The following is a 26,525-nucleotide window of genomic DNA, read 5'->3' on the forward strand; positions in this document are numbered from 1 at the left end:
TGAAATACAGATCTTATTCATTAATTTCAAAATGTGATGAAATTTTTAATATATAAAACATTTTCAAACTAAACTGTAATGGCAGCGTCGTCAAATATTTTTCCGATGGTCTTCGCACACTAGTTTCGAACAGACACAGCATTCAAAGGAACTTTTCTGGTCTTCTTTTTGACTGCAAAGGAAGCATCGTCCACTTGTTCTTGAGACCTTTTCTGGGTGTACTGTTGACCTTGGAATATCGCTCCCAAAATGTGTCACAATCAGTTCCATGGTTTTGTGAAGCTCTTTGGGTAGATTTTTGCCGTGAGTCTGTCTTTCAATTCTGCTTCGACAGTCCCAAAATGTATTGATCTGAGAAATTTGCTTCGGCTGTTTGTGCCGCCAATCCTCTTATACGAGATACAGGCCTTTATTCCTGAGCGTTTAAAAGCCCATAAATGTATCGCATTGGCCAGCGCCTGGTTCTTTGTGTAGCCGTTTTGTTAAGACATAGTAAATCTAGTACATCGACTCCTCCTATTGGATCATTGTAGAAGGATACTACGGTCGATTTCTTTGCCCTCTCATCTATATGTCATGCATCGCTGACAAACTAATAATGCTTTTATTTTTCTTTAGAACGTATGACTCCAACATTTTTTTCTCCTGTAAATGAATACAGGTGAAAAAAACCGGCCTATTATTGGTTTGATGCAGGGATTACGGGATTTCTGGTTTGTTATTGCGTAAGGCGCCAAACATTGTCAACTTTTTGCCTGCCAGTTTGTTGCCTACTTCCCATGAAGGAAAACAGTTATCCATCGTAATGTTGCCATTGGTTCCACACATAGGTTCACATAATTTCATTAAATAATATGTAGGAATTGAAACACATTGATCCCTAATCTCTTTTCCCAAATATGGGATGCCCCCATAAAAGTAATATGTCTTCGTGTTACATAATGAAATTATCTTTAGCTCATATTTGTCCAGCTTATTTGGCAGATACACTCTGAATGGGCATCTGCTTCGGAAACTAGTGTCTCGTCAATGGTTAGGATAGCAGAAGGAGTGACACGATAAATCACTGAATGCAGTGACCGTGTCAAACGATCTTCTTTGCAATCTGGTATGTTGATCATCAGATCTTAGACTATTTCCTAGCAGCGCCTGTTGCAAAACATCGTAGAATCACAGGTAGCAATGCATCAATCAATAGAAAACTGTAAGTGTACCCAAGCGTCTGCAACAGTTGATGTAAGAATTTAATGACCAGAAATTGGCAGAAGAAATAGTAGAACATAGTGCTCTATCTGTATCTATGTATATATATACTCCGCAAGCCACAATATGGTGAGCAGCGGAGGGTACCCTGTAACACAACTAGTTACTTTCCTTTTCTGGTCCACATGCAAACAGAGCGAAGCAGAAACGACAATCTGTATACCTATGTACAAACACTAATCTCTCTAGTCTTCTCTTTGTGATCCTTACGCAAAATGTACGTTGGTGACAGCAGAATCGTTCTGCCGTGAGCGTCAAATGGCAATTGTCCAAATTTTCCCAGTAGCGCTCCTCAAAAGGAAAGTGACCTTCTCTCCAGTCATTCCCATTTAATTCCGAAAGCACCTCTGTAATACTTATATGGTGTTGAAACCTACCGGTTACAAATCCAGCAGCTGATTCGGTGTCTCCCTTTAAACTGACCTAGTGTGAATCTCAAAGACTTACGCATTACTCAACAATAAGTCACACTAGTATCCAATACGTGGTCTCCTTTACAAATCGCCAACACTTTCCTAAAATTCTCCAAATAAACTGAGGTCGACCATTCGCTTTCTCTTCTACAAGCCGTACCGGCTCATTCAATTTCATATTGCTTTGAAACGTTACGCCTAGACATTTAACTGATGTGACTGTGTCAATCAGTACATTACTAATGTTGTACTGGTACTTTATGGGTTTGTTTCACCTACTCATCTGCATTTCTCTACATTTAAGAGCTATCTGCCATTCATCACACCAATTACAAATTTTGTCTAAGTCTTCTTGTATCCTCCTGCAATCAGTCAACAACGACACCTCCCTATACACTTCAGCATCATCAGAAAACAGCTACAGACTGCTGCTTACGTTGTCCACCATACCAGTTATGTATACAGAAAATAACAGTGATCATATCAACCTTCCTTGGGGCGCTTCTGACATTATCCATGTCTCTGATGAACACTCACTGTTGAGAACAACATACTGGGTCCTGTTCATAGTCCATGGAGGGGAGGGGAAATGCCATTGCTGTCTCGAATAAATCACCAGATGCTATTAATAAGTAGAGATTCTGTTGCGAATACAGATACCTGAACACCACAACCGTTACTGATGCATATTTCATCCCCCAAACTACAGTCACAAGGGACAGTCTGGGCCGATAAGAAGTGCACATCACCAGCTGGAAGCAGCTCCAGAAGATAGACCGAAAACTACTTGAGAATACCGTCGGACCACTACCAGTACCGCAGAATTCCATTTGCACTTGAAAATGCGCCAGGTTGTATGGCGTACTTCACAGACTGAACCCTAAAATATGTGTGGTATACTTAAATGGAATTTTATTTTAGAGAGATGCGGAAGAAAACATCAAGCTTTTGGATAAGTATTTAAGAGACTGCGGTTAGCACATCTGACTCAGCTTGTATAAATGGCATTTTGCATAACTAAAATTTAAATACCTTGGCCACGTAATTAGTACAGAACATGCAAAAACTGATCCGTGATTAATTTTGGCAGTCCGTGACTTCACAAGCCCACAAACAACTGAACAACTTCAGTCTTTCCTACGCCTATGCAATTATTATAGGAAATTATTCAAAGATTTTGCAAGAATTGGTGAACCAGTGAACCAATGTATAATTCAAATGGACAACAGACTGCCAAAGAGCAATAGAGATGTTGAAAAAAATAATGGCATCAGATCCAGTACCGCCATTTCCAGACTTGGAAACAAAAATTCATCCTTTCATGTGATCTAGCAATAGTGCTCTGGGATGCGTTCTCAGACAATATTTACGTGAATGAAGGACATACTGTGGCTCAAATATAAACGTAAGCTTCCGTGGCCACTGTCATAGTCAATGAAATTTTCCTGGATTTTTGACCGCGTTGTCAATATGTAAAACTACCGACGTTTCGATCACTGTTGCATGTGACCGAAATGTCGGTAGTTTTAAATATTGACAACGCGGTCAAAGACCCAGAAAAAATTTATGGGCTACACTGTGGCTTATACACGTAGACAGAATGGAATTATTTCTCAACAGGAAAGGAGACGTTAGAAAACTGCTTTAAATGCTTCGTCTGAACATCTTAGGACCATTTAGGGGAGCCTCTGCAGAGAATAATTACATATTAAAAATAATAGTTCGCTTTTCCCAGTACGCTGAAATGGTAGCAATCCAGGACCAACAAGATAATTCATCAGCAAAAGACTTAGTTAATAATCGGATGCTTAAGTTGGGATTACCAGATACCATAATAACAGATCAAGATGCAAATTTCATACGAAATCTAACGAAGCAGTTGCTTCACATACACAAGTTAAGAAAAATTCCTTTCCATTCACAAGCCAATGCATCAACAGAAAGGGCTCACAGGATGATTTCCAAAATGTTAAGACACTATGTCAACAGCCATCATTATAATTGGAACACATACTTAACATTCACAATTTCGAAGTACAGCTCTAATGTTTGTATCAGTACCAGTGTCTCACCATAGAAGATTGCATGTGACAGAAAAAACTATTTCCTTCTGACATGATAAAATCCAGGCTTAGAGCTAGGGACAAGTTCGTAGCAGAATTTGCAGAAAGTTTATAGAAATTTGGAAAAGACTAAATTAGCCAGTACAAAACAGTACCACAGGGGTTAATCAGGAAGAGAAGAGGATGGGTACGACACCAGTTATTTTCCATTCGCCCTTATCTGATAAAATGGGAAACGATGAACAAGTGGATCCAAATACCAATGCAACAAGTTTTATTAATCTTCGAAGATAACGAAGCTTATATCCTCATCAGCAGAATTTATACGAGAAAGCATCACGATTTGCGGTGCCAGAGCAATTCAGACAAATGTAAGGTAGAGTTCATATTAGACAAAACGTTTCAGAGTGTCCAATAGAAGTGCCAGCCCCACAACCACATTGGATTTATTCAGTTTTCACACTGGAGATTATAACTGTAAACTGTCACCAAAATGGAAAACTCGTGAGCATGTCCAAAGTAGAACATTGGAATTGGTATATTAATAAATGATACAACCTGTGATATAACAGAAGCTCAATTTAATCATCCAGCGACTGTCACAGGTACGACCGCGATCCACTACCCACAGCCTTCAGTATGCTTTATTGGCCAGAAAAACTGTTGATGCGTTACTCACACAAAACCTAACATTACTGAACAACACTTTACGATCCCACATCACTCATTAGACGAGATAATAACGTCACAGGACGAATTTCCGGGATATTTTGCACTATAGAGGTAAAAAACAGTATAACATCATTACAGCACTTGCTCTACTAGTGCTGCTAACAGTTTGTGTGTGCTACTTTTGCTTGAGGCGTGAAACCAGTCATCCACCTGAATCGCCAATCCATGAAGTACTTGTTGAATGGCTAAACGGTAGCAAACAGAAATAAAAAACAGAACTGTGAAGTAAGATTGTAAACTATTTGAAAGTAAGGACTGGAGAGAGACAATATCGGATTGAGAACAGACCAAAAAACTTTGTGGATAAGCTTTTCAAAAGTTTGAATAACATAAAACTGTACAGTTTGTAATTACTTATGCAGCTTCAATTTCAAGATATTGCTTTAGAGGCAAGCGAAGAAAAATTCGGAACGGATTTTTTACAGAAGAAGGGAATGTTGCACAGCAGAGATGCATTACGGGGATATGTAAAATTTTCTCAAATTTCTCTTCAGCCAGCAGCAAGCCAAAGCCTTGTGTCCGAATCAAAAAGACGTACAGACATAAAGCCTAACAAACTCGGAAGATATTGCCACGCCTCACACGAGCGAGAGGCCACAACTGTAAACTCAGCAACATTACCTCAGTCCGGAGAAGACATAATATCATTCTAACACTACAGTTTGATTTCGCAAGAGAGAGTAAAAGTTTCACAACAACTAGATGTGACTTACCAGCCACAACTATCGTGCTTTGTTTTCTGAGCCAGTTTTTCACACGAGACACGGTGGAGAACAGCGCGGCTTCACAAATAAAATGGTATGAGTATACATCGTCCGCGTACTAGAGTATTTTAGTTGATGAGGCAATAGTTAATTTCAGATGCACGGTGTACACAATACGTAGTAAAGGACTGAAAACTGCCCTCTTGTGGGAGGACAGTTCGTAGAACCCAAGGAACGACCGTTTTAACCTGGAACCAGATAAATGCCTTTCTTTTCGAAATTATACAATCTGTTCGATAAACTATTTTTCCGAGGCACCTACAGCTCTTAGTTTGTGCAGAAAAATATCTGTGTTTGCACTGCCATATGCGCCTTTGCTATCCAGGAACATATTTGTGGTTTTGTCATTATTCCAGGAGGTTGTCAAGATATCTTTTGACAAAAGAGAGTGAGGTCACTTGCACTATTTACAATTGTAAACGTAAACTGAGAAGAAGCGAAGAGGTTGCGTTATGCCGGCCATCACTCAAATCTTTGTTAAACAAATGACTCCAGTATTTTTCCTATACAACGTCGGTACGAGGTTGACTAATAATTTTCTTTGCCCCTTTTCTGGACCGGGCAGTTATGTGTATTCTCCAGTTTTCGTCGAGATCTGTAGAGCTCCAAAGATCATAAAGGGAAGAGTGGTGCATTTGACGGCAGGTTGCTTGTTATGATGTAATGGATGTTGTCGATGCCTGTTGATCTATCTGTAGCTGAATGAACTGGGACCTTCAATTCCCCCAAATAGGAGGGTGGACAACAAAACCACTACTTCCTATAGCTTCAACCACCCTTGTCGCCTCAGGATGTAACCGCTTTGTGACGACGTTGAGTGCACACTAGTTTCCTTCTGGAAACAAAATTCTCAGGTTTGCTGCCTGATAACATTTCGCAAGTCCCACAGTACTTCGTCGACACAACAGTCGCATATAATGAGATGCTGGTAGTTAGAGTCCTCACTGCTGCATGAAACGATTGATTGCTAATGTAATTTCACCCTGTTTTGCTGTTTGCAGTCCCGTTATCCTGGTGGCGGAGTACGGTACGGAGGAGTACTTCGACGGCTCTATGGTGCCCGTGTGTTTCTCCATGGTGGACTCGTTCTGGCCGGCGTTCTTCTTCCTGGCGACCATCGCCGTCTTCTTCCTGGTTCCGCTCATCATCCTGGTGGTACTGTACGGCGTCATCGCGCGGCACCTCATGGCCAACCCGCGCATCATGTCCGTGCATCAGCAGCTGCACTACAGGTACCGCAAGCAGGTATGATGTCCGCCAGTTGCTGCAAACCCTACTCACCCTCCCTCCCTCCCACCCCATCTCTCTCCCTCTCTATCTTCCTCTCTCTCTCTCTCCCTCTCTCGCTCTCTCTCTCTATCTCTCTCTCTCTCACACACACACACACACACATGGGCACGCTCGCACATATACACACATACAACAGTACGATATTATTTTTGTGCCCATCTTGATGCATACTCGAAAAGCCACTGTAGTGCACAGCGGAAGCTAAATCGCACTAATTAAGCAACTTCCTGTTCTATTCCATTACTTGTATTGGGCCGCGCAAGTGTGATAGTCCAAAGAAGATAGATGTTGACAAGTGTAAATATAGAAGAACTATCAGTTTAATAATCAGGACCACAAAAAAACACTGATTTTTTATAAATGAAAGGAAAGACTGGTAGAAACTGACCTCGAGGGAAATCAATACGGATTCTGGGGAGCTGCAGGAAGACGAAGAAGGTCAATACTGATCCTACGACCTACTCTCGAACCGGCATTTTACAGCATGAGTAAATATCTCGGAAGAATTTGATGATAAAGACTGGAGAGCGTTTTTTGATATTTTGTAGATAAAAGGGAAAAATACAGGAAGCGAAAGATAATATATAGCTTGTACAGAAATAATTCTGCAGTTGTAAGAGTTGAAGGGCAGGACAGGGAGGCAGTAGTCGAGAAGGAAGGGAGGTAGGACTGCAGCTTATCCCAACGCTTTTCTACCTGTGTACTGACAAAACACTGTTGAAAACCAAGGATAATTTTAAAAAACTTGAACTTTAGTGAAAGAAAATTAAAAACTTGAGAATTGACGATGATATTGCTCTTACATTAGAAAAGACGGAGGACGTAAAAGAGCATTTGAACGAAATGGATGATGTCATGAGAAGAGTTTATATCATTAGTAATAAAAGTAAAACAAGGGTAACTGAACGTCGTCGTATTTCAGTGCTTAAGGAATCAAATTCCAAATGCGATGTCGGTCCTAAAAGTAGTTCACGAATTTTGCTGTTGGGGCACCAGACTGTGACGACAGCCGAAGTAGAAAGGATATAAAATGCAAACTGGCAATATCAAGAAAAGAGTTTCTGAAAAAGAGAAACTTGTAAACGTCATACGAAAATTTAAATGTTAGAGACTGTTTCCTGAAGGTATCTGTCTGCAGTGTAGCACTGTACGGAGGTGAAACCTGATCGACATACAGTTCAGACGATAAGAGAATAGAAACTGTTGACAAGTTGGGATACTGAAGAATCGATGGGTAGATCTGATAACTGTTGAGCAGGTATTGAATCGCAAAGGAGAAAAAAGCATTTTTATGGCAGAACGTGACTAAGAGATGGGATTTATTGATTGGACACGTCAAATCTGATGGAATTTTTTGTTTTGTAATGAAAGAAGGTATGGAGGAAGACCAAAAGACAACGATACATGCCACTGTACCGTTCCTAATCTCTCGTCTTCTCGTGATATCTACGCGAGATGATTTGTATCTTCTGCAACACAGGTTCATTAAATTTGCTCAACAGGGTTTGACAAGAACTGAGTCACCTCTCTTCCTAAGATATTTCAGCACATTCGCCCAGCAGCTCTGTTACTCTTTCGTGTAGACTGTACTGGCGGTTACGATCGTAGCGGCGAGTCTCTGAACTCGTTCAGTGTCTAATGTAATACGTACCTTTTAATGGATCCAAACAGTGGAACAACACTGTCATTGGTCACACTAGCATACCGCATGTAGTTACCTTTATAGATGCACTGCACTTGTCTAGAACCCTTACAACAAATCTGTCTTTCTTTTGCCTTCCCTAACGCCGATGTTACGCGATCGTCCATTACCCACACATACATTGCGGAACAGAATTAAGGGAGCAATTTTTCGAACCTGTGTAATTGCTTCCTATTGAAACGCATAAGGTTGCAATTTGGCAAAAAAGAGCCTACAACCTCCCTCTTTAATAGTGCCAACACGTGGCGCCCTGCGATGTCATCCTCTGGCCCTGCCGACGCTTCAGACAGCTAGGTGTCTACAAATGCGAAAAAAAGGCCACAGCCCGGAAGTTCATTTGAGCAGTGAGGTGGGTTATGATGTTACATTCGCACCAAATTTCACCATAATTGCTTCCAACGCCACCGTGGACGTGTCACATGATGAAAAGGGCGTCACAGCCTCCCTTATCCGCATTTCACACTGACGCGTCACACAGCGTTCAAAACAAGGGGTTTCTTTGTGGGCGACCAAAGAAAACATTTCAGGCACAACACCGCTTATAATCGGTACTAAAAGGACGCAAGAGGTGGCATAAATGGTGTCAAGGGAACCACCCCTTTGCCTTGGCGTTGATTCCCCCAAAGTTCGAGGCTGAAAACGACAGTTTGCAGTGCAACGACCAGCAGGAAGCTGTTCTTTACAATATTTGACATTGATGACACTCCCGAACATTTCAACCGTTCTTAAGAACATTCGGAGGCTGCATCCCAGCTAGCGCTATTCGTCCACGAGACTCAGAGGGCCATAGACACGGGTTCCCAGGTAGATGCCGTGTTTCTCGACTTCCGCAAGGCGTTTGATACAGTTCCCTACAGTCGTTTAATGAACAAAGTAAGAGCATGTGGACTATCAGACCAATTTTGTGATTGGATTGAAGAGTTTCTAGATAACATAACGCAGCATTTCATTCTCAATGGAGCGAAGTCTTCCGAAGTAAGAGTGATTTCAGGTGCGCCGCAGGGGAGTGTCGTAGGACGGTTGCTATTCACAATATATATAAATGACCTTGTGGATAACATCGAAGGTTCACTGAGGCTTTTATCGGATGATGCTGTAGTATATCGAGAGGTTGTAACAATGGAAAATTGTACTGAAATGCAGGAGTATCGGCAACGAATTGACGCATGGTGCAGGGAATGGCAATTGAATCTCAATGTAGACAAGTGTAATGTGCTGCGAATACAAAAAAAGGAAGATCCTTTATCATTTAGCTACAATATAGCAAGTCAGCAACTGGAAGCAGTTAATTCCATAAATTATCTGGGAGTAGGCATTAGGAGTGATTTAAAATGAAACTACCATATAAAATTAGTCGTCGGTAAAGCAGATGCCAGACAGATTTATTTGAAGAATCCTAAGGAAATGCGGTCCGAAAACAAACGAAGTAGGTTACAGTACACTTTTTCGCCCACTGCTCAGCAGTGTGGGATCCGTACCAGATAGGGTTGATGGAAGAGATGGGGAAGATCCAACGGAGAGCAGCGCGCTTCGTTACAGGATAATTCAGTAATCGCGAAAGCGTTACGGAGATGATAGATAAACTCCAGTGAAAGACTCTGCAAGAGAGCCGCTAGGTAACTCGGTACGGGCTTTTGTTGAAGTTTCGAGAACATACCTTCACCGAGGAGACAAGCAGTATGTTGCTCGCTCCTACGTATATCTCGCGAAGAGACCATGGGGATAAAATCAGAGAGATTAGAGCCCACACAGAGGCATACCGACAATCTTTCTTTCCACGAACCATACGAGACTGTAATCGAAGGGAGAACCGATAGATGTACTCAAGGTACCCTCCGCCACACACCGTCAGGTGGCTTGCGGAGTATGAATGCAGATGTAGATGCAGATGTAGATGTAGAAAGTGATCACACCGATTTGGAGACGAGCATAGCCGTAATTTTTCCTATCGTGTATAGTCTGGAAGCACTGGAGATTGTTCAAAACCAACCATATTTGAACGTGATCTGAAGCAGCAAAGGGTACTTCTGCCTTCACAGCCCTCTTGTTATCCGCCTTGCTGTGGCGTGATCATGTGCCACTTTAACATGCGTGTGAATAGAACGGGAAAGGGGCCGTCTAAGACACCCCCCACCTCCACCCCAGTCCTTTAGCACTCTCGGCGCGACCCACGTAGGTTTTTTGAGCACCTTAGAAACGTATCTGCAGATATTCGGCAGCGTATCAGGCTGACGCTGCTCAAGCTCCTGAGGCCTAGTCAACCCCTTCGACCCCCTTGAGTGGGCTGTGCCTACCTTAAGGCAATAGAGCAGCCGCCAGCCTGAACTGGTATCTATTATGTATATTGGAGGACGAGAGGAAGGAAAGGAAAGGGAAGGAACTAATGAGATCAGGTGCATCGGGACTTCATGCATTCACCGGTGACTAGTGAAAATGTGTGCTGGATTGTGACTCAAACCCGGGATCTGCTTATTAGGCTGTTGCGTTAACCACTGTGCCACATAGACACAAAGTTTGTCACACATGGTTGGGCTATCTCGGCACGCTCCCCAACCGGCTCACATTCCCACCTAGCACCACTGTCTGCAGTCCATACCCAAGTTCTCCATGCTCGCTAATTTTAGATTCTAGCTGGAGGTTGAGCGTAAATGTGCATCCGCACTGAAGGTTGTAGATTCATTTCTCATGGAGGCCAATCAAATTTATGAATGCGTGGTGTCTGTTCTTTCGGACATTTCAGAAGGAACAGGCACCACACATGGTTATAAGTGAATTGACGTCTAACTGTCCTACTGGTACATTTGTAACGTGCTCAACAAAGTTGAAGAAAAGAGGAGCTGAAACGTCAGAAGGTGTTAGCAGTGTCAAACGTAGTCAAGAACGGCTTCCTGTTGCTCATGGCCCTGCGAACTGTCGTTTTCAACTACGAAAAGTGTAGGAAGCAACGGCCAATAGAAAGGTACGATTTCATTGAGGGTCTTTAAGCCACCCTGAGCCTTTTAGTGTCGATTCTGAGCGGCGGTGTGTCTGAAATATTTTCTTAGGCCACCTATAAGATAACCGCGTCATTTCCACGCTGGGTTCAAATGGCTCTAAGCACTCTGGGACTTAACATCTGCGGTCAACAGTCCCCTAGACTTAGAACAACTACTTAAACCTAACTTACCTATGGACATCACACACATCTATGCCCCAGGCAGAATTCGAACCTGCGACCATAGCAGCAGCGCGGTTCCGGACTGAAGCACCTAGAACCGCTCGGAGACAGCGGCCGGCAACGATGGGTGTCGCGGTTCTGACCTCCAACGCAGAGACGTCAAAACTAAGGGTGAAATGTGGGTAGGAGGGGCTGTGGCGACCTTCTCATCGTGTGACACGTCCACGATGGCGTTGAGCAGAATTGTGATCTAATTTGGTGTCAATGTGACATCATTAACCGACCTTACAGCTCATACGAACTTCTTAGCTGTGTCGTTGTTTCGCATGTGTCGACACTTTGCTGTCTGAAGTGTCGGCAAGTCTGACAGTAACGCAGCAGGGTTCCATGCATTAGCACCATTACAGAAGAAGATCGTAAGTATCTTTGTGCCAAATTTCAAACTTCTACTTCACAGTGTCAAACAATTACGGAATCTCGAAGAAGTAACCCTTCATTTATTTTCTCATCTATCTGTACCATGTGACGTGCTTTAGATACGCATCACTAATATGTAACTGATCCCACGTTATTTGTCTTTCTCGCCGACATTACATTACGTTTATCTACATTGAAAGAGGGCTACCATTCACTACACCAAGTGGAATTTTTGTTCCTGACCTTCTGCTTCTCCTTACGATTGTCGAACTTTGATACTTTTCTCTAGACAACAACATCGTCAACGACCAATTTTAATTTGCTGCTTGAAATCTGTGTGCTAGCCGGACAGAGCGGATGAGGCTATATTAGTGGAAAGGGGCCAAATTAAGTTGCTGTCAGTTGCACTCTACATATAAACTTTATTTGTTAAAACACACAATCACATAAGCAAGAATCAAAAACTCTCAGGGTTTTAACGGAAGACTTCCTTTCATTTAAATTAGATCGGCTGAAGGCCACATCGAAAACCCAAGGCACAAGGCCTAAGAAAGGAACAGAGCTACAGGAGTTCTTCTTGAGGCTTCACTTCTTTAGAAAAAGAAATTTGCATCTTCAATCTAAATAGGCCGAAAGCCTTAGCTTAAATTTTTCCCATAGAACTCGGTTGAAGGCCTCACATTAATCAAGAACAGTGTTACGGCTTAAGGCCGAGACAAAGATTTTCAAAGTTTATCCTACATAGGCTGAAAACTTGGTTGAAGGCCGCATGTCAACAAAAAAATTTAACGCTTAAGGCCTAGGAAGAAGAGCTGTCACTTTGAAAAGGCTGAACGCCTTATCTTAAAATATTTCGTGTAAAACTCGGCTGAAGGCCTCATACTACGGAATAACAATCTTATGACTTAAGGGAAAGTCAAGGATTTTGAATTTTTAATTTAAGAGAGATTAAAACTCGGCTAAAGGCCACACAGCATGCAGAAAACAATTTTACGAATTAAGGCCTAAAGGGAAGAGCTAATTTTCAGCTGAAATTGGCTAAAGGCTTCACATAAAATTCGGCTGAATACCACATATGAAACCACAATCTCATGGCTTAAAGCCCAAACAAAGAAATTACGAATTTTTCATTTAATCTGAAAAACTCGGCTGAAGGCCACATACAAATTTGAAACAAATTTACAGCTTAAGGCCTAGACATACCAAACAAGAAACAATTTTTGTACAGCTTAGGGCCTAACCCTCGCAATTCTAATAAGCTAAAACTCGGTTGAGGGCCACACAGAATACTTACGATTAAAAGGGAAATCACTATGTAAGACACAAAGAGCGGGGCTCAGAAGGTTCCAAGGGGCAGCCGGGGAAGGTAACACTAATTGCGGCAGGCAGCCAGACCGACAACCTCGTAATACGAAGACAACCAAACCGAAAGCCAGCCGACGAACCATCCAACAAGATCAGTTCTACTCCACCTGACCGGCAAACGACAGCAAGATGTGAACAGCACACTGTTCTGGATGCTGGTGCCCAATCCAGCCAAGTCAGAATAAATGCGCAAAGCTACCAACACGCCTCAGCTGTCGAACTACACGCTGTGATGGACAGCATCAACACGACGAGGAAAATACACTGCCGAAAATTACGTCAACGCCCAGGGCAGGTAACCGGAACGTCAACGGTCACAAGGCAGAAGATACCACTGGTACACTTCATTAACGAAGGAATGAATTAAATTAAGTTAAACATCACACAGAAAAAACGGCGGTAACTCTAGCGGACTCCAATGCACATACATTGTTGCTCGCAGTAATCTAAAAATGGTTCAAATGGCTCTGAGCACTATGGGACTCAACTGCTGAGGTCATTAGTCCCCTAGAACTTAGAACTAGTTAAACCTAACTAACCTAAGGACATTACAAACATCCATGCCCGAGGCAGGAGTCGAACCTGCGACCGTAGCACGCAGTAATCTCCCAGAAAGCGAGAACCAGGATCACACGAAGAGATGTGACAGCAGTTGGGGCTTGATAGTAGGTTACGTGGCCAGGATCGGTGAGCGACGAGCTTCGTAATCGTCGCAAGAAGCGCCTCACAACTCCAACCACGCATTCACGCCGCCAGCGGCTCCGGCCTGACAACGCGCCGCAGAGACTTTCTTCCTGCTCTGCCAAAATCGACCGACTGCCTAGGGTCGGAAACGGTCAAAGGACCAAATACACGTCGCCCGATGAGACGACCGACCGAACGACCAACCAACGGTCGTTCCCGCTCCAATCTCCTTCCGCCGGACAGCTCAAGTGTCTCGCCAGCGGTCGGCGAGCACTGGCTGTCCGCGCCTCATCGGCGCTCTGTCCCCGACTTCACTGCTGCTGCATTCCGACTGAACTCCAGACACACGACGACACGGAAATACTATCGGTCGCTTTAGAGGTGGTACGACGGTGCACTTATCGATAAGTGCTGCTGCTGCCACTCAGGCAGGTAAGGCAGGAAGTTAGTGAGCCAGTAAATAGAATAAGTAAACGAGGCGGCAGTACTGAAAGAGAAGATAAACAATCAACGGCACGAACACAAGCCGCGCACGGCTCACTGCTGATCGTATCTGTTAATCTGTTTGTGAATATTGAAAACATTAATGATTCAATTACGCTTCCTTGCGGCGCTGTCGATGATACTTTTGTTTCTGTTGAACGACTGCCGTCATGTGTAACATTCTGGATTGTATCACTAAGAAAATTTCCGTGGCAAAAGTATTTCAGTATTTTGGTTACTAGACCACTATATGATACTTAGTCAAACTCCTTTCGGAAATGTAAGTGCTATTTGCAAGATAAAGTGTTTGAACAAGGTAGGCTGAAAGGGTGCCAATTGGTTTAAAAAGTAATTCTTTCCTCCATGAACGTCATTATATTCGAGCTTGTATCATGTTCTATAATTCTGCGACGTGGACGTTAGTGAAAATGGTCTGTAATTCATTGCATCCGTTCAATAACCGTGTTTGTAAACAAGACCACTCCTGTTTCGTGTTAATGCACAGGAGGGAATGCGAAGAAGGAATCACTGTAGAGTATGAAAGGTGGTTTCCAAACCGACCAAAATCATCTCATTCGATAATTATGTCGGTTAACGCTCGAAATCACCGGTATTCTACCCAAACTTCATGTCGACCACATCCGATTATCATTCATTAATTTCTCTTCGCCCCTTTTCCCTTCGTAATATCCACAGACACGTCGCCGCTATTAGCTCACGCCCCCATTTGTAGAAATTTTATCCTTTCGCACCTCTTTGTCAGACGGCGTGCGCAGAGATCCGAAAGGAGAGACGTAGAAGACATGCTGAACCTTGGAAGAGTTGCTAGGGACTTGTTATAGGTGCTATAGATTTAAATTAACAGCAAACTGTCATTTCCAACTAGAAATGCCGAATGTCTCTGTGGTGTCACAGCCAGACACCACACTTGCTAGGTGGTAGCCTTTAAATCGGCCGCGGTCCGTTAGTATACGTCGGACCCGCGTGTCGCCACTGTCAGTGATTGCAGACCGAGCGCCGCCACACGGCAGGTCTAGAGAGACGTCCTAGCACTCGCCCCAGTTCACTGACAAATTACGCTCTCATTTGCCGAGACGATAGTTAGCATAGCCTTCAGCTACGTCATTTGCTACGACCTAGCAAGGCGCCATTATCATTTGCTATTTATCTAGTGATGCATGTACCGTCAGACCGATGTTCACCAATTATGGGTTAAAGTTAAGTATTCCAGAAGCTACGTACCTTTTTTACTAGACTCAATTACTTTACCTGTTCCAGACCTCACGCCAGCCTGCGTGAGCTTAAACGCGTGCCTTTCGGCTTCCTCTCATAGTGGCTTCGCTGTCTTGCCAAGTCACAACGGACTCTACTTTTTTTATTTCAAATTACCTGTCGGAACTAATAATATCCCCCCAATCAATTCCAGTTGTTACGTGCCCCATATCTCAGTTCCAGCTTCCTGTGATATGGCTGAAAAGAATACGAATAGAGCTCTCCTAAAGACTAGGCTATATGCCATCCTGCCTTATTGACTGGTTTGTAGATGGAAACAGTGTCTCTTAGAACTTCAGCCGTTAATGGTTCAAATGGCTCTGAGCACTATGGGACTTAACATCTTAGGTCATCAGTCCCCTAGAACTTAGAACTACTTAAACCTAACTAACCTAAGCACATCACACACATCCATGCCCGAGGCAGGATTCGAACCTGCGACCGCAGCAGACACGCGGTTCCGGACTGAGCGCCTAGAACCGCACGGCCACCGCGGCCCGCGGCCGTTAATGGCGAGCAGCTTATTTAAAACCACTGGGTACGTCAAGTAGGAAGCTCGCAGTTTTGTTCCAATACTTGCATAAAGTTCGATCATACGAATCAGCAGGTCGCTTTTCAAAGCTGAAACTTTCATTGTTTTCACTATTTGAACAATCTCCCATAAGAAAGGGTGACAGCTTCCCTTGTTCCAGCGGCAGCAATCTTGCGGAAAGCGACTAGCGAATCGTTCGAAACCAGAAGATGAACACAGAGGTCCCAACGTCCTAGAGGAATGGCAATCACAGCACTAGCAGAAACGTTCAAAATGGTTTATCCACTGTGGCTTCCGCCTCATGCATCACGACAAGGAATTTCAAGAGTCATCACTGTTAATAATGTGACTGCGGAAGTCAGTTAGAAATGCTGTTGTGTACTTATGTTCCACTACGTCGCCAAAGGCGACATCGCAGTGAGAAAGATATACTGTTATTCAGTTTCGTTTGCGAATCTTCACACTGAAGAATTATTACCATTCGATACACAGACTGAGCAAGGTATAAATTTTATTTTTCTTTTACCTGAAAATTTCATTTCCATAAATCACCTCTTTATCATGACAAGCGTAGTATTTAACAGTAAAATTTGGCCAAGGTACTTCTCGTTAGATGTCTAGCCACGTATAACTTCTTTCGATTTAACAAGAAGTTACTTGACGATAGTGGCTAAGGTAGTTCACCAAAAGATGCCTGTGAATATTACGATGAAATATATTGCAATCTCATTGGTACTCAATACGCTTTGAATGTCGGCTCTAACGTTTATGGGTGTTTAGGGGGCCCACAGATGAGGTGTTAGCTTATAGTTTACGCCAATCGGAAAATTATTAACTTCAACAAATCTCAATGCAGCGATGGATCTGTTTTTTATTTATTTTTTATTTGTGGTAAGCTTCTGTGGGACCAAACTGCTGAGGTCGTCGGTCCCTAGACTTACACACTACGTAATTTAACTTCAACTAACTTACGGTAAGGACAACACACACACCTATACCCGAGGGAGTACTCGAACCTCCGACGGGGGAGCCGCGTGAACCATGACGAGACGCCCATGACCGCGCGGCTACCCCGCGTGCCACGCATCTTAACAACGTCAGTTGACAGCGATAGTTCTTTGAACTAAACAGTTTGTCAAAATTTATTACATTTATTGTATTCCCGAAACGCAACTGCACACTGCTGGTCAAACATGTTGTCGGGATTTCTACGAATTTTCAGTACATAGTTATCACACTCCCGCTTCACAGCTAATAATCAGGTTTCCAACTTCCTTAAATAGAAAACCGCACGTGACCGAATGATTTTGAGTTTAGCGATTGTCGGGTATTTTCTGTCCAGTGACTGTCGAAAATTTTCTGAGTCTAGCCTGAACCAGAATTCTGCCAAGTTCCACCTTCTAGCAGAATTTCACTAACTGCGCGGTGGTTAAACACCGTACTTCTTACAAATACTGTACCGTTACAGGCTAGTAAGAGGCTCACAGTGACACTCGCTGGCATTTGACGTCTGTATTAGCAATGACTGACCCCAGAAAGCTCTTTAGCTGACTATTCATAAATACGATGACTGTGTTTCCAAGCTATTGAAATCACATTTTGTGTTGCCATTTGAAAGGTTTCCGTTTACAAATGAACTACGAGAATATGTGCCTTCCCAGCGAGCGTCTTGCTGTATTGATAATAAAGTTTCGCCGGCCGGTATGGCCGAGCGGTTCTAGGCGCTTCAGTCTGGAACGGGGCGACTGCTACGGTCGCAGGTTCGAATCCTGCCCTCGGGCATGGATGTGTTTGATGTCCTTAGGTTGGTTAGGCTTAAGTAGTTCTAAGTTCTAGGGGACTGATGTCCTCAGATGTTAAGTCCCATAGTGCTCAGAGCCATCTGAACCACTTTGAATAAATTTTCTGCAATTAATACTTCTCCCACAAAATTTTAAATACTAAAATTGGTCACGGAGCAGAAACAGTGACCCAATATAGCGTTTACGCCACCGTTGCCGGTGGTATGTCTGCAGTTCTAGGCTGTAGATACGAGGTACATATTTATGCTGCTAAGACAGAGGCATTCAGGTATCCAAAGACGACCAGGACAAATAAACCACTTGTACAAGTAATATAGATTACCTACCGTCTTGTGCTAAAAATTGTAAATTTGTGGCAAGCTCTATGGCACCAAACTGCAGAGGTCATTGGTCCCTAGGCCTACACACTACTTAATCTAACTTAAACTAACTTACGCTAAGGACAACACACATATCCATGCCCAAGGGAGGACTCGAACCTCAAACGCGGGCCGTCTTCTGCGTCTGTAATAAAACTCCTATGTAGACCACGCGCGTTTCGCTTTATTTCAAAGCATCTTCAATGGTCGCTACAACAATTTGCGCTTCCTTAAAAAGTTATTTACCAAGATCGTAAACAGGTCTCATGTTTTACGTAACTACTCTTAAACAGTATCAAATTACAATTATTACTTAAGAATTTTGGCTTTCTACTATTCTTCCTCGCACAATTTCTTGGTTTTTGGAACTCTAAACTTTACTGACACTGGATACATTTATGTTTTGGCGTTGTGTGGATGCACTTACATCTCGTGTAGTTCATTTCTATGTTGCGAGACATCAACTTCTTCTGTTGGACTTACAGTGTCTCGTCTCACTGAATATTGTCCTAGGTCCTGACATATTGCTTCTAGTAAGTGAGATTGTGACGCAATCGTTAATGGCACTCTTCCAAGGTTCAGCATGACTTCTACGTCTCTTCCCTCAGATCTCTGCGCAAGCCGACTGCCAAAGAGGAGCAGAAGGATACAATTTCTACAAATGGCGGCGTGAGCTAAATGCGGTGACCTCTCTCTGGATATTACGAATGGAAAAAGGGCGAAGAGAAATTAATGAATGTCAATCGGATGTGGTCGAAATGGTTCAAATGGTTCAAATGGCTCTGAGCACTATGGGACTCAACATCTTAGGTCATAAGTCCCCTAGAACTTAGAACTACTTAAACCTAACTAACCTAAGGACATCACACACACCCATGCCCGAAGCAGGATTCGAACCTGCGACCGTAGCAGCCTCGCGGTTCCGGACTGCAGCGCCAGAACCGCACGGCCACCGTGGCCGGCGTGGTCGAAATACGGTTTGTGTAGAATATCGGTGAATTCGAGCATTAACCGAGGTAATTATCGAATGAGATGATTTTAGTCGGTTTGCAAATCACAGTTCATACTCTACAGTGATTCCTCCATCGCTTTCCCTCCTCTGCGTTAATACGAATTACAAGAAACTGCTTCCGTTTGTACTGGAAATTCAGGGCCTAGTTGCGTTTGCCGCTTGAAGGTAAAACACTTTCTATACTCCTCCACTGACCTGAGATCTATTAAGATGTCCTTGTCCCAGTCCAGATGTAGTGCCCAAGTCGCGAGCTCTTGAGGTGAAGCTAAGAATCTCAGTTCTATTAAATGATCTGGTAAGTTCCAAATTTGGATTGCCGATAGCTTTTCATTATTTACAAAGCACGAAGCAGATGGAGCTATAGACTGCTAATAAGACGGTTTGCTTGTTTACATCTACTAAGTCGCACGATTCACAGTTCTTGTTAGAATCAGCCACAACTCAACTACATGAAGTATCTTACAAAACATGTGTTTACAGAAATGAAGTACAGTTTTACTAATCTGCTTTGCGAGCAGAAGTGCGATATTTCAATTCAATCTTACAGGACGCACAACCAGACCTTAAACAGCGCGGCATGCAACGCGAGCCACACCATTCAACCCCTTGTGGCAGACTGATTAGACAGCCCTAATTACTTCGCTTCGTAGCGTACTTTTGGTGGGAGCTGAAGATACACGAAATGCTTCGTCTGAATATTGTTATTCTAATGGTAATAAAAAAATTTGTAAGTGTGAGATACGAAACAATTGAATTATAAGAGCTATTTAGAATTTATTCAGCACAGTAGACAATTGAATGTGAATTATACTTCATCAAATATTAATGAATCAATCTTAGAGGTTGGCGTGGTGGCTCGAATGTCGTTAGGCAATCAGACTATCCCCCTACTAAAGTGGCGCAATTTCTCAGAGAATTAGTACTCGTTGTATCATTTGTTGTCTGCCTCTCGCACCACTTGCTACGTCATACCTCAGCTGCTGCAATATCCACCAAACTATGGAATGAGTCTTGGGATGGAATATTAGCTTTCCAAAGACAGACGTGTCACAGTACACTGCGGTGAAAAGAAAATAGTAATATGATAGCGAAACGCATATATACAGATGGCGGTAGTATCGCACACATAGCGCCAGTGCATTGGCGGAGCTGCCAGTTGTACTCAGGTGATTCACGTGAAAAGGATTTCGACGAGATTGTAGCCGCACAACGGGAAATGACAAAGTTTGAATACGAAATGATAGTTGAAACTAGATGCCTGGGACACAATTCCAAATATCGTTAGGGAATTCAATATTCCGCGATATATAGTATCAAGAGCGTGCCAAGAATACCATATTTCTAGCACTACCTCTCATCGCCGACAACGCAGTGGCCGGTGGCTTCCACTTAACGTCCGCAGCTCGTGGTCGTGCGGTAGCGTTCTCGCTTCCCGCGCCCGGGTTCCCGGGTTCGATTCCCGGCGGGCTCAGGGATTTTCTCTGCCTCGTGATGACTGGGTGTTGTGTGATGTCCTTAGGTTAGTTAGGTTTAAGTAGTTCTAAGTTCTAGGGGACTGATGACCATGGATGTTAAGTCCCATAGTGCTCAGAGCCAATTGAACCAATTGAACCTCCACTTAACGACCGAGAGAAGCATCATTTGCGTAGAGCTGTCAGTGCTGACAGACAAGTAGTACTGCGTCAAATAATCACTAAAATCAATGCGGGGAGAACGACGAACGTATCCGTTGGGACAGTGCGGCGAAAGTTGGCGTTAATGGAAGATGGCAGCAGACGACCGACTGGGAGTGCCTTTACTAACAGCAAGACATCGCCTGTAGCGCCTCTCCTGGGCCAGTCATCATAACGGTTGGATCCTTGTCGAGTGGAGAACCGTGGCCTGATGAGGTAAATCCCGATACGAACTGGTAAGAGCTGATGATAGATTTCGAGTGTGGCGGAGATCCCGTGAAGCCATGGACAGAAGTTGTCAACGAGGTACTGTGCAAGCTAGTGGCGGTTACATTATGGTGAGAAGTGTGTTTACATGGAATGGACTGGTCCCTCTGGTCTAACTGATTGGTTATTGATGGGAAATTATTATGTTCGGATTTTCAGCCACTCATTGAACATCATGTTCGGAAATGACGATGGAAATTTTATGGATGACAATGTCGGTTGTGACAGGACCACAGTTGATCGCGATTGAATTGAAGAACGTTCTGGACAATCAGAGCAAGTGATTTGGTCACGCATATCGTCAGACCTGAATCCAATCGAATATTTATGCGAAATAAGCGAGAGGCAACTCTTTCGCAACTATGGACCGCTATGCAGCGTGCATGGCTGTATATTTCTCCAGGGGACATCCAACGACTTGTAGAGTCCATGAGACGTCGAGATGCTGCACTACGCCGTGCAAACGAATGTCCGACACGATATTAGGAGGTATCCCATAACTTTTGTACGTCATTGTATGTAGCGCCAAATACAGGTCTTACTTATTGGCAGACCACGATATTATTGCACCCGTGAGTGGGGGCGTTTCGGTCGGCTTATCGGGGTTGCGGAGGGAAGGAAAGCCGGCCGGGGTGGCCGAGAGGTTCTAGGCGCTACAGTCTGTAACCACGAGACCGCTACGGTCGCAGGTTCGAATCCTGCCTCGGGCATGGATGTGTGTGATGTCTTTAGGTTTGTTAGGTTTAAGTAGTTCTAAGTTCTAGGGGACTGATGACCTCAGAAGTTAAGTCCCATAGTGCTCAGAGCCATTTGAACCATTTTTGAGGGAAGGAAGGACGGTACAACAACAGTTACTTAACGAAAACTGCACTAACCTTAATGATAAGTTATGAGGTGAATACTCTATCACACAATGTTAGAAAGCTGTGTTAGTCCTCTTATTTTCTCATCTGAAACGAGCTCTTGTTCCTTCCAGAATTTTCCGATGTTTTCTTTCCCCTTGAAAATATAAAGAGCTTTCTCATCGTGGTAATTTGCTTCTGCTTTATCGAAGTCTTCTAGAGAAACTTCTTTTTTAGAACGCCTTTGTTGTCTAGGCGTTTTAATTTCTTCCGCAGTTTCATCCGCTTTTTATGAGTTTGTTAAAATGAATTTTGCTTTTCTTTCTAACTTCCCTACCATTTTATCCCCACACAAAATTGCTTTCAGTATAGATATCATTACCTGATTCTGCCTTTTATCTTTCTGGCAAATTGTTCTATTTTTTAATATAAACTCCTTTTCACCGGAATGTGTCAATTTCCGCGACATCTTCCTCTGTTTTCCACTATCACGGATATTGAAGATCACAGATAACAAAAATGGTTTAAATGGCTCTGAGCACTATGGGACTCAACTGCTGAGGTCATTAGTCCCCTAGAACTTAGAACTAGTTAAACCTAACTAACCTAAGGACATCACAAACATCCATGCCCGAGGCAGGATTCGAACCTGCGACCGTAGCGGTCTTGCGGTTCCAGACTGCAGCGCCTTTAACCGCACGGCCACTTCGGCCGGCCACAGATAACACCGCTTTGCAGTATAGACGATATTTTTGAAGGAAACATTGAGTACAACTGATCTGGTCCGCAGCTCGTGGTCGTGCGGTAGCGTTCTCGCTTCCCGCGCCCGGGTTCCCGGGTTCGATTCCCGGCGGGGTCAGGGATTTTCTCTGTCTCGTGATGACTGGGTGTTGTGTGCTGTCCTTAGGTTAGTGAGGTTTAAGGAGTTCTAAGATCTAGGGGACTGATGAACATAGATGTTAAGTCCCATAGTGCTCAGAGCCATTTTAACCATTTGAACAACTGAACTGGAAGCATTGATGCGTTTCGCTTAGTTGCCGCTGTACTTGTTTACTTTAATGTCACCGCTTGATTTCGATACTGGCCACGGATGGCCAAGGGCAATAATACAGTGGCTGGTTAGTAGCAGAGTAGACAGCGGCTGGAGCGTGTGGAGTGGGACTGAGTCAGAGTGCACAATTGCGTTGCCGCAAAGTAAAGTGAGGTGAAGTCATGGGATACCTCTTAATATCGTGTCGGACCACCTTTCTCTCGGCGCAGTGCAGCAGTTCGCCATGGTATGGACTCAACAAGTCGTTGGAAGCCCCAGCAGAAGTATTCAGCTATGCTGCCTCTATAACCGTTCATAGCTGCGAAATTGGTTTTGGTGCATGATGGTGTGCACGAATTAACCTGTCGATTACGTCCCATGAATGTGCAACTGTAATCATGTCGGGCGATCTTGGTGGCCAAATCATTCACTCGATTTGTCCAGAATATTCTTCAAGCCAATCGAAAGCAATTGCGGCGCGGTGACTTGTTTGGGAATATGAAGTACACTAATAGATGCAAATGGTTTCCAAGTAGCCGGATACAACCATTTCCAGTCAATAATCGGTTCAGTTGGATTAGAAGACCCAGTCCATTACACGTATACACAGCCCCCATCGTTACGGAGCCACCAACAGCTTGCACATTGCCTTGTTGACAACTTGTCTCAATGGCTTCGTGTGGTCCGCGCCACACTCGAGTCCTATCATCAGCTCTTACTAACTGACATTGGGACTTACCTGACCAAGCCACGGTCTTCCAGCCGACTAGAATCCAACCGATATGGTGACGAACACAGGAGAGGCGCTGCAGGTGATGTCGTGCTGTCAGTAAAGGCACTCGTGATCAGTCGTCTGCTGCCGTACCGTATTAACGCCAAATTTTGCTGCACTGCCCTAGCAGATATGTTCGTCGTACGCTCCACATTGTTTTCTGCGATTACTTCACTCAGTGTTGCTTGTCTGTTAGCACTGACTTCATGAACGCTTCTGCCCTCCGTCTTTAAATGGAGGTCATCAGCCAAGCATTGCGTCGTCTGTAGTGAGTAGTAATCAATAATTGAAGAAGTCTTAATCGCATTTATTATTATTATTATACCGCCAGCTGGTTTCAACCCGACGTAGGGGTCATCTTCTGGGCGTTTACACCATTGGTCGACTGCTGGTGGTATAAACGCCCAGAAGATGACCCCTACATCTGTTTGAAACCGGCTGGCGGTATAATAATAATAATAAATGCGATTAAGACTGTTCTTGAATTATTGATTAATCATACTAATCGCTGCTTCTCTCCAAAAGCATGTTGTCGAAAAATCTGTGAGTAGTAATGCCTGAAGGTCCGCATTCTTGGCACATTCTTCACATTGTAGATATCGGAATATTGAATTACCTAACGATTTCCGAAATTGAATGTCCTATGTGTTTAGCTCCGACTACCATTCCCCGTTGAAAGTCTGTTAATACCCTACGTGCTGCCATAAACGCGTTGAAAACGTTTTCACATGAATCATCTGAGTGCAAATGACAACTCCACCAACGCATTGCCCTTATATACCTTGTGAACGCAATAGTACCACCATCTGTATATATGCAATCGCTATCCCACTACTTTTACCGTCTCAGCACATGCTCCGCGCCTCTCTGCACAAAATGCATCACGTACTCTTCTTCTTACTTGCACACTACTGCGCTAAAAGTCACAGCTTTTGTGGCCCGGCATTCGAGACAACTAATCCAGCGTTTACTCCAATGTACTCATGTCTACTATAACCAGCGTTGTCACAGCATTTTTTCTTATATTTTCTCGGAATATCTTTTCAGCAAGGACTTCATATACGTGGCACTCAAGCCAAGAAGCCGCGGCCGAAGGACACAAACAAGCTGACGGCGGTGTCACTCGCTTGTTGCAGGTGGTGCTGATGCTGGGCACCGTGGTGGCGGCGTTCTTCGTGTGCCTGCTGCCGTTCCGCGCCTTCACCGTCTGGATCATCGCCGCTCCGCCGGAGACGGTGGTCTCTATCGGCTACGAGAACCACTACGGGCTGCTGTGCCTGTGCCGCGTGATGCACTACCTCAACTCGGCGGTGAACCCCATCCTGTACAACCTGATGTCGTCCAAGTTCCGCGACGGCTTCTCGCGGCTGTGCTGCCGCTGCGGCTGTGCCGGTGGTCCGTTGGGCCGGCGAGGCACCGGCCTGTCCTCCAGCGCGACCGCCACCACTGTACGCTCCTCGGCGGGTGACTCGCTCTGGAGGCGGCCGGGCCGCGCCTCCTCCAGCTCCAGCCGCAGCCGCAGGGCCGAGCGCCGCCTGTTGCACCACATCGCCAGGGAGTGCTCCGTCTCCGTCCACAACGGCGTCTGCGCCGTCAAGGCCGGCCGCGCCAAGGACGTCTCTTACCTGTGACTGCCGCTGCCGGCTGCCTCGCCCCAGGCGCTGCTCCCTTCCCAGCGGCCCAAGGGATAGACCGCAGTCGAGGTGTCTGCCATGCAAAGAATGCATCCTTGTATATTGGGGACACCGCAACTCCAACGGTTATTTTGTTCTCGGAACACTAAGCGTTATTGCACTGCTAAAGGTGTCTCCCGCCCAAAGACGGTCTTTCAACTTGAGGGAGACACATGGAGTTGACCAGTGTCAACCCATCTGCAGCTCATTGCCTGTGCCAATTCTTGTCAATTTCCTAGAAACCTCATCCACTTCATGAGCCTCCTTGTATGTTGGGGATGCCGCAACTACTGTCTGCGTCACTCCGGCAACTCTTTTCTTCTAGGACCATTAAGCCTTACTATGATGCCAAAAGCGTCTCCCATCCAAAGACAGTTTTATTACTCGAGGGAGACACATGGAGTTGCCCAGTGCTACCCAATCTCAGATCACTATCTGTGTGAATTCCAGTCAATACCCTGAGAGAGCCTCAACCAATGCGTAAACTTCCCACCCCTCATTTTCTGCACCCATATTTCGTGAATCTCTGTGAAGACTGTGGCAGAGGGCTTTTTTTATTATCGTACCGTGTACCAAGCTTTGTTCCCGTTCGTTACACAAATCGAGGGCGGGAAGAAATACTGATTGTTTAACGCTTCTTTGCGAGCTTTTTCTTCTCTGTGATATTCATAGGTTTCCCTGCGTATCGGCGTTTCTATGATATTTCGGGAGAAGCGCCGGATGTCGGAATCTTGCTACCACGACATTGAGGCCCATATTCCTCTGACCGAGTTCAGAAGAGAAAGGCATGCGCTAGTTCTGTTTACCTGCTTTGGACTGCCGTAACAGACATGACGCGTTAATGGTCTAATAACTTTTAGCATTGTTCTTGATAATGGCATAAAAGCCAAAATCTAGATACTACAGAAGATGTACTGATACACAGTCAAATGGCGGTTTATTCTTTCAAAAAGTATTG

The 26,525-nt window shown here is 44.2% G+C and overlaps 1 protein-coding gene across 1 annotated transcript in view; it reads left to right on the forward strand.

Moving 5' to 3' along the window:
- LOC126481859 (uncharacterized) overlaps positions 1–25,525 on the forward strand; it is a 502,121-nt gene extending 476,596 nt beyond the window's left edge. The window contains exons 5-6 of the mRNA XM_050105818.1: positions 6,237–6,480; positions 25,031–25,525. Of these exons, the coding sequence (XP_049961775.1) occupies positions 6,237–6,480; positions 25,031–25,525 (739 nt within the window). The remainder of the gene's footprint in view (positions 1–6,236; positions 6,481–25,030) is intronic.
- The last annotated feature ends 1,000 nt before the right edge of the window (positions 25,526–26,525 follow it).

This window comes from Schistocerca serialis, chromosome 5 (assembly GCF_023864345.2).
Source record: "Schistocerca serialis cubense isolate TAMUIC-IGC-003099 chromosome 5, iqSchSeri2.2, whole genome shotgun sequence".
Taxonomy (NCBI): Eukaryota; Metazoa; Arthropoda; class Insecta; order Orthoptera; family Acrididae; genus Schistocerca; species Schistocerca serialis.